Here is a 9,312-nt window from a genome sequence, read left to right as displayed (position 1 = left end):
TGCAAAAGTCATTGAAATCATTGAAATATTCGAAATTTTTATGAAGTCTTTTGCAATCTATAAAACCTATAAAACCTTGGTGCAATCATTTAAATCTGTTTAATCTGTAAAATTTTTCATATCTTTGTGAAATCAGTGTGATTTTTTAATTCTTTAAAAATCTTTTGAAATCTTCGTAAGGTTATTGAAATAATTAAAAAATATATTTATGAATTCATTGAAATCTTCGTGAAATCTATTGAAATATTTTTGAAGTCTTATTAAATGTATGAAACCTTTGAAATATTTGTAAAGTAACTTCAACTTTAGAATACTTTTGAAATCCATTTAATCATTACGCAATCTTTTGAAAAGTTTTAATTATAATTTAAAAATAAGTTAAATCTTTTAAAATGTTGACAAAATCATTCAATTTTTTTTAAACCTTTGAAATCGTTGTGAAAAATAATTCAAATCTTTTTTTTTTATCATTTAAATCTTTAAATTCTTTAGAAATATTTGTAAAACCTTCGTTAAATCATTTAAAACTCTGTGAAATCTTTTAAATTTTCGTAGTCTTTGTGAAATTTGTTAATTCTCTAAAAAGAGCATCGTGACATTTATTAGCAAGGTCTTTTGAAATCTATGAAACCTTTGAAATCTTTGTGAATGCAAGAAAATCTTTTTGAAGTGTTGAAATCTTTTTAATGCAGTGAAGTATATTGTGAAATCTTTGAATTATTTTCAAATCTTTATAATATCATTCAAATCTTTGGTCAAATTTTGACTAATTTTAGCTAAGAGAATTCCTCAGAAATCATAAAATTGTTAACTGTCAAAAGGCAAGCTGACGTTGCATTGGCACCTTTGTTACTCTAAGCGAATTATTCCGTAGTAGGCGGAGTATCTTAAACTACTTAATTTGATCTCAGGTATGATTGAAGACCAGACTATCTTTGTATATTGCACCTGCTCTATTCATACTCATTACGTCTTTAGGAATTTAGGGTTTATTGAGAATATTTTCAATCATTTAAATTAGTAAGAAATAAAATAAATGCCTATGAATAATTGAAGGATCCGCGGTCTAATCATGTTAACTGATATTTTTTCGAAATTGATTTATTTTGGTTGTATTTTCTGCAACACTTTTTATATGCCGTTATAATATCCCGCAAACATAATGGCAAAATTGCTTCTAATTTTTTCATTTAAGGATTTTTGAAAATCGCGGTTTGGTATACAACATAGGCCCGCGGAACGATATTCTTTTGTCATGTAAAATTTCTGAAAGGCTAGTTAACAATTTTTGACCACGAACTCTTCAATTGGATTAATAATATTAATGTACAAATCTTTTCAAATCAGGCAGGTTCTACACTTAAATTTGCAGAAAAAATTGTCTGCGAAGTTGTATACGTATTTGAATTTTGTGATTTGTTAAAAAAAACTATTTAAACAAAATTAAACCTCTATATATTTGTATTTTATTAAGATATTGATTGAAAAATCCACACTTACATTTTCTTTACAAATTTTTGGTTAAATTTGTACTTTTATAAGAAAGATATCTTATACAGTTTCATGCGCGTTAAATAACTTTTGTGGCTAAGATAAAATAAAAAACAGAAGTATTTTATGAAAAAAAAATCTGCCTACAAAAGTTATTTAGTCCACATAAAACTCATAATATGTCTTCCGCGTCAAAGTACCAATTCAACAAAACATTTGCAAAATATGTAAGTTTGAATTTTTTTAGAAAATCGACTTTTAATATTTTCAGGAAAACCGCCGCCGTTTTGTTAATTTTAAAACTATTAAAAATTTTGCAGTGGATTTCATAGGAAGACAATAAATGCTATCAATATCAGAAAGAAGGCGATAAAATATCTTCATAAGTGAAAAGTTATAAAGGTTTAAAAAATGTGGGTTTTTTTTTGAAAAACAAAGCACAACTTTCGAACACGCTTTAATACGTAGAATTTTTTGTTTGCAAGTCGGAAAAATAAGTTTCGCCTAATTTTCACTGAAAAAAAAAATTTCATCCCCGTGCGATTCTACAAGTAGCTTATTTGAAATGGATTCGGTTTAATGATAATAACTGCTGTACATTTAACTATTTATAATGAATTTAATTTATATAAATTTGATTAAATTAATTATTATTACAATCTCATTCATGAGAGTGTAATGTAATCATCCAAATTTTCAATCTCTGGTTTGTAACGGATCTTTAGTTTTCGGCCCTCATAAAATCCCAAAATTGAGAAATTTTGAGCATTTTCGAAATTAGACATTTTTCGTTCTTCAAAGTTTAGAATTTTTTATCAAAGTTTCTGATAGATGGGTAGAAGAATTGTGAATTATCCAAATAAAATTTTCAATTTCGATAAAAAAGTAGAAAATTTATATAGTGTGCGTGGGTATGCTCTCGCGCTTGTTTTCGTACGTTTTCGTGATTCAAACTTCTGGGGAAATATAGCCATAAATTTTAACTGCAATTGTTTTAAATATAATATTATATATATATATATATATTCCAACTGGAAACGAGTCAGGCGGCCCTCACTGTTTACGTTTCTGTTCCCCCGAAATCAGTCCAAGGCCATTTGAAGGCAACCCCCGACAATTATCTGAAAGCGAGAGTTTGATGTATTTAAAATCTTTTGGATCTAAGGGATATAAGGAAAATGATTTTTTTCATTGGAAAAACTTTTATGGTAAAAGTATAGTATTCAATTTAAAAACCAAAAATTGAAATAATAGCCCAGTTGGTATCAACGTTAAAGAACAACATTAGAATGACTCAAAACGTCCTAAGTCAGTCCAAATAACATTTCTTAAACATACAAGGTTCCAGATACGGTTTATGGTCGTATTTGTAACATAAAACGTTTTCAAAACATTTGGATGACAGTTTTTGAAACGTTTAAATAACATGCTTTGAATTGTACATCCAAAAAAAGTTTTTAGGACGTTCCAATTACGTTCTTAATTACGTGACCACTGGGAAAAAAATAAAAAAATATTATATTTTTTATAATTTATAAGTTTTGCACAAAATTTCTTAAATAGAAAAGTCCTATACTTATTTAACAAACTTCCTTTCTAAAGTACATATTACCAATTACCAATTTAAAAAATGATTATGCTCTTTTTCATTAACACTGCTCGAAGAACTTCGAGATACCCAATAGTTCACGTGGCAGTGGCGCTATTATCAAGGTCAAAAGACCTACAGGCAAATAAATTATCATATGCGTTATACATCATATTAAAGTTTCAAATAAAAAGTATAGAAAAAAAAAAGAAAAACAATATTTTCACACTGTACGAAATATAACAATGTAATGAATATGTATTTAATATAATCTGGGTTACTAGTTACCATCGTCATATAGAAATGGACCGGTAATGCTGTGGGGAGAACGGCAATGTGCTCTAGAGAGAGAAAAAACTTATGAGACGCAAACCTATCTCTTTCTAGATAAAGCTGATTGGTCGAATATATTATCGTTGGGTGAAGTTTGGCGCAGCACAGGACCGTGCTTTTTGTCAAGAGTGCCCCAGTAATGTGACGTTTATCGCACTTTTCAGAATTGACTTATATATAATTTATTTAATTATAATTTATTGCAAATAAATATAAAAAATCGTGACAGTCTGTGTAGTTTTGGGCGTTGTCAAGACGATTATATGGGGATATATTTTCACACGTAATTAAAGTTATTGAATTTAGTAAAATAAAAAATCTCACAATAAAAACAAAACCTCAAAATATGAAGTTTTGCATCTATGCAATACAAATGTTTATTTTTTATGTTGTAGAAATATTTTTCAAATTTTTGACAGTTCTGACATTATTTTGGAACTCAGAAAACGATTATTATTGTAGCATTTTCAATCCAGTTTCAAGAAGAATTGAAGGTTACCAAGTTTTTAAAATAATCTATCTGAAACAGGTTATTTTACATTAATGTTCTTTAAAATTTAATTTATTATAACTACAAATTTCTAATGTATTGTTTATCTTTTTTTTTTAATTAACCGTACAGAATATTTAGGCAATACCCGGGACCACCAATTCACTTGACAGAGTCCTGAAATAGATAAAGGCAGGTCTACGTCTCATATGTTTGTTCTCTCTCTAGAGCCCATTTCAGTTCTCCCCAAAGCGTTACCGGTCCATTTCAATATGTCGATGCTAGTTACACGATGACGTGCTAGATAAAGTTATTGAAAACTGTGCGACGGTCTGGGATTGGTGGAAATCGAATTCCTTTTCCAACTCATCCAATGAAACCAATCTTTGCTGTAATTTGCAAAACTTTCAAGGGTTCGCGTAGACCGTAGGTATATCCGCAGCCTTTAATAATTATTTTTTTCAGTCAACACGATTAATAATTTTCTGTAAATCAACTGACACGGAATTGCACGTTTAGAGTTCCGGACGCTGCGGCGCCCGGCGCAGGGCGCTGTCTCCGAGGAACGTTTCTGATTGGTCTAGGCCTCTACCGTCGAAACCGGTATCTGGGGCATATATATACACCAGTGTGTTCTGGCCATATTCACGGACATTCGACTGAAAGCCTTCCCCGCCTTTTCTCTGCATCTGAACCATCAGTCTCATCAGTGCTCACCAGGTCTGGTCACGAGGTTGCTGCCGCAGGAATCGTCTGCTCCATCGAAGATCGCATAGAGCAAGTTGACAGATCGTCTGCTAAGATGCCGAATATAATTAATGACATAAAATTAGATTTTAAGGACGTTTTACTCCGACCAAAAAGAAGTACACTGAAAAGCAGAAATGATGTGAGTAAAGATCAGAATTTTCTCATAATTTTTTCTTAATTTATTGCCACAAGATCTTTCCCTAAATAGTCTGTGATAATGAAATTGATATGATAACGGTTTTTGCCTAATTCTCTTTATTTAAAATACAATTATTTTATATGCTTCTTTTATATATTGTGCTTCATGGTTGTGCCCTTTTCATAACTCAACAATATTATTTTCGGATGTTTTCTATTAATATATCTATACATAGGAATTCTATGAAAATAAAGGCAGGAACGTCATTTTTTTAAGTCAGACTTACCAGACAAGTTTTTTAACTAGGTACATAGCAGATTCACATATAGCATAATTTATGAGATAACACTTGTTTAAAGAATTCTTTTCAACGTAATGCCACTTTTAATATTAGTCTCTCAGAATATAATACATTCTACCATGTTTAAACATTACATTAGGTCATTATGATCTGCTGTGGAAGTTCTTTTTTCCCAAAACGGTCAAAATTAACCCGTGCTCCTAGCCCCGGGTTTTTAAAATTGACATGGGGGTTTGAAATGGGAAAAACTCGGGCTTCGAAAAAATGGAAAAGAGTACTAGTTATAAACTTTTTGTAAATTAAAGTTTCAGTCCCCTTTTAGCAATGTCCAAGGAATAATTTTGATAATTTATGAGTTTTCGAAATATATATATATATATATTTTGAACGTCGTTTGGCCGTTAAACTATTTTCATTCATACTTTACTTCAAAGACGAATATCTGTGCAGAAACTATGAAACTATTTTTAAACTATATTTAAATATTTTTTATGATTTCAGTTTTTTTCAGAACGCATGGCCTAATTTTTTAAACAATGATAGTTTTTATGCAATATTTTCAGTTATGCCATAGATAATTATCTTTTAAGGTCGATTTCGTTGGTAAAAGAAAGTATTGCGATTGATAAATGACATAGTGTAAGAGATTCTAAGAGACTAGAATTTTTGCCATTTTTCATATGCAAAGGCAGAAGTGATATTACTTTGCAGTTTTTAGTCAGAAAATACAAAATTTTCATGACACTTGTCAACTGTATCATTCCAAAAAAACCGCCTTTAGTCTGAATTTTATATAAAACTATGCTATTGTCCTTTTTTTTGCCACATTTTCCGGGCGCATTACAATGGCAAAATTGCAAGTAAACCGTTTATTATAATGATATTGATTTTTGTAGTAGAAAAATAATGTAAAATTTAGAATTGGTTAAAAACTTGTTTTTCTGTAGAAAATTATTGAAAATTTTGTCTACATATGCAAAAATGAAAATTGAATAAATGTTGAGCCAAAATGTTTGATTGTAGGTGGACTTGTTCAGGGAAATTACTTTTCGTAATTCAAAGCAAACTTATAAAGGGATACCCTTGATGGCGTCGAATATGGACACTGTCGGGACATTCGAAATGGCAAGATCGTTGGGAAAGGTAAATTTGACTTTATTTGCAAACTCCTATATATATTTATAAAAAGCTTGCAAACTGTTTAATAACTTATTTTGTATTTTTTTCCAGCACGGCCTATTTACAACTCTCCATAAATATTACACAGCAGATGAGTGGAAAGATTTTGCTGCTAAGAATCCAGATTGTATAAAATATACAGCTGCTAGTTCAGGAATAGGAAATGATGATTTTCAGCGCTTGACTAGCGTTTTATCCGCAGTTCCTGAACTTTCATTTATTTGTATAGATGTTGCAAATGGTTATTCGCAACACTTTGTTGAGTATGTTAAAAAAGCGAGAGCAGAGTTTCCAAATCATACAATAATTGTGAGTCACTTTTAGTTATTTTAGAATTGAATTTAATCAAAGCCTTAGGAGTTTTATAAATTTTAACGTCCTCAATATTAAAACTTTTCAATTTTTCATGTCACTCTTTAAACTTTAAAAATAATGAGGTGACTATTTTGTTTTCAGGCAGGAAATGTTGTAACTGGCGAGATGGTGGAAGAACTGATTCTTTCAGGGGCAGATGTTATCAAAGTTGGCATTGGTCCTGGATCTGTCTGCACAACACGAATGAAAACTGGAGTTGGATACCCTCAATTAAGTGCTGTGATTGAATGTGCTGATGCAGCTCATGGATTAAAGGGACACATTATTTCAGTATGTTTCTTTTTCTACTGATAAGAAATTTACATTTAATTTAATTTCATCTAAGATTAATTTATTTCATTTAAAAAAAAGTATTGTAGGAATTAAAAGCATATTTACAAATTAGCGAGAGTTCATATAAATAAGAGATTCTCGCCAATTCTGAAATTCCAATTTAAACTCCCCATATGTTCTGCCGTGCTAATCGCAAAATTATGTTACTTTTTTCGAAAATTCAAGTCCGATTTTTTTTGTAGCTAACAATAACAATTTTCTAGATAGTACCAATATGAGTATCAACGAACAAATAATTGTAGTACGGCTTTAAACTGTGTCTAATTTGCGAGAAAATTTCCGCTGTTGGAATCAAGACTGAACCTGTAATAATACTATTACATCTATATTCATCTATCAAATCTGTATTCAGAGTTAAAAATTTGATAATTTTAATAGTTTTTGTTTACGTTTTTTAAAATTGTAACCCATATTACAGTCCAAATACGGATTTGATTTAAAATCTGAATAGGTGCTAATTGTCATAAATAATTCTATTACTCATGGAGTAAAATATTTTGAATTTTTCAGAATGATCTTGTTTAATCATAAATTGGCCACCACTTTTTTAATGTTTGGATTGTTCAATTTATTAAGTAATTTTTCAGACCTTGTCTTAGCTTCAGAATAAATTATTAATTTTTTCCCCAATTTTTGGTCACCCTTTATTAATCGCATCAAAGAAATAGCTTTTGTGGGCCCATTTAAATGGTCGCTGTTTTGCGAAATTTGTAGTCTGACTGTAAGATATTTTCGGCTCCTCATGCAAATTCTTGTCCACTACATCTCCAAATAATGTTTATAACGTATCTGTTGAATGTTACTACCTGGTCCTTGAGGGCTATTTAGCCATAGGGACTTCTCAGAAATTAATACAAAGACAAACAGAAAGTTAGTTTAATACTAAACTTTATATTCAGGATGGAGGCTGTATATGCCCTGGTGACTTAGCTAAAGCCTTTGGAGCAGGAGCTGATTTCGTAATGGCAGGAGGCATGTTCGCCGGACACGATGAATGCGGTGGTGAAGTAATAGAAAAAGATGGGAAAAAGGTAAAACTCTTTTACGGCATGGCATCAAATACGGCTATGAAAAAACATGCTGGGGGTGTTGCTGAGTACAGGTAAAATTAATTCGTATTTCATCGATCAAGTATCACGGATATTATTTTTGCAAATCTTGACAATTTCAAAGAACTTACATGAATTGAAATTACAGGTCTTCAGAAGGAAAAACTGTAGAAGTACCTTACAGAGGCCCTGTGGAAAATACAGTTTTAGACATGCTTGGGGGCTTGCGTTCAGCTTGCACGTACACGGGAGCTGAGAAATTACGAGAATTACCTCGGCGAGCTACATTTATACGTTGCACTCAGCAACTAAACAACGTATACGGACCTCCAATGTGAAGCTAGCCAAAAATTCAGTAAATCAATTTTATTATTCTATGCTTTAAATGTGCTTGTTTAAAAAATGAGCTTTTGGATTGATGTTTATGAACCGTCAAAGTATTCGAGAACAGCCTTGCAATGTTTTTTCTTGTCTCACAATAGGTTACTCATTTATAAATTATAAGTAATCAAAGGTCAAATGTTTGTGCTTCCATTAAAAAAAAATATATATATATTTCAACACACAGCGCATATTAAAGACAGGAATTGATTTTTGCTCTAACTGAAGCAAATAGTACGCACAAATTGCAACTTTGTAATAATATGTATTTATGGTCATAAGTGAGTATTATTCTTTGAAGCAAAATACTGCACGTTGTACAATGTCAAACCAAAAATACTAGCAATTAGGGAATGGATAATTCACAATTTTAAACGCACTCTTTAATACAATTTTATCTGGTATTTGTGTAATGTTCGTAACTTACATTTAATTATTAAACAAAAAGGAAGCTTGCATACAAGTAAAGAAGGGCATTTCATTTCAAGGAATGATTTCTTTTAACGGACAAAGAACTATCTACATCTCGGATATTTATTTTTATGGTTAAAGCTTTGGGAGTAAACTCCACATTTATGGCTGACTTCGTAATTAAGTAAATGAACATACAAGTTCTTCAATACAGTAATCATAATAAAATAAAAAAATGTCACAATAAGCTGGCTTCGTTAAATGTAAAAGCTTCAAAGTGCGCTTAGGATTACACTTATTTCAATGATAAATGCTCGTAATTCGAACGAAAGCTACAATGGTTTGAAAATTTGAGTTGAAAACTATTACATTTTTTGTAAATGACTTAGCGACTAGAGGATTGGATGCAGGAATTTTTTTAATTAAGTTCGAAGGCCGTCATTTCCAATATCAAAAAAGATTTATTTGGTTTCTAAGAAATGGGAGAAGTAA

General features: G+C 30.7%; 1 protein-coding gene across 1 annotated transcript; it reads left to right on the top strand.

The window, feature by feature from the left end:
- Positions 1-4,233: 4,233 nt before the first annotated feature.
- Positions 4,234-9,115, top strand: LOC117179176 (GMP reductase 1-like). Its single transcript, XM_033370904.1, has 7 exons — positions 4,234-4,328; positions 4,422-4,791; positions 6,116-6,235; positions 6,323-6,580; positions 6,728-6,916; positions 7,879-8,081; positions 8,177-9,115. Exons 1-7 carry the CDS (start codon positions 4,276-4,278, stop codon positions 8,364-8,366), a joined length of 1,383 nt encoding a protein of 460 aa, XP_033226795.1. The 5' UTR covers positions 4,234-4,275; the 3' UTR covers positions 8,367-9,115.
- The last annotated feature ends 197 nt before the right edge of the window (positions 9,116-9,312 follow it).

The sequence above is a fragment of the Belonocnema kinseyi genome, chromosome 8 (genome assembly GCF_010883055.1).
Source record: "Belonocnema kinseyi isolate 2016_QV_RU_SX_M_011 chromosome 8, B_treatae_v1, whole genome shotgun sequence".
Taxonomy (NCBI): domain Eukaryota; kingdom Metazoa; phylum Arthropoda; class Insecta; order Hymenoptera; family Cynipidae; genus Belonocnema; species Belonocnema kinseyi.
This window is presented reverse-complemented; position numbering and strand designations above follow the sequence as displayed.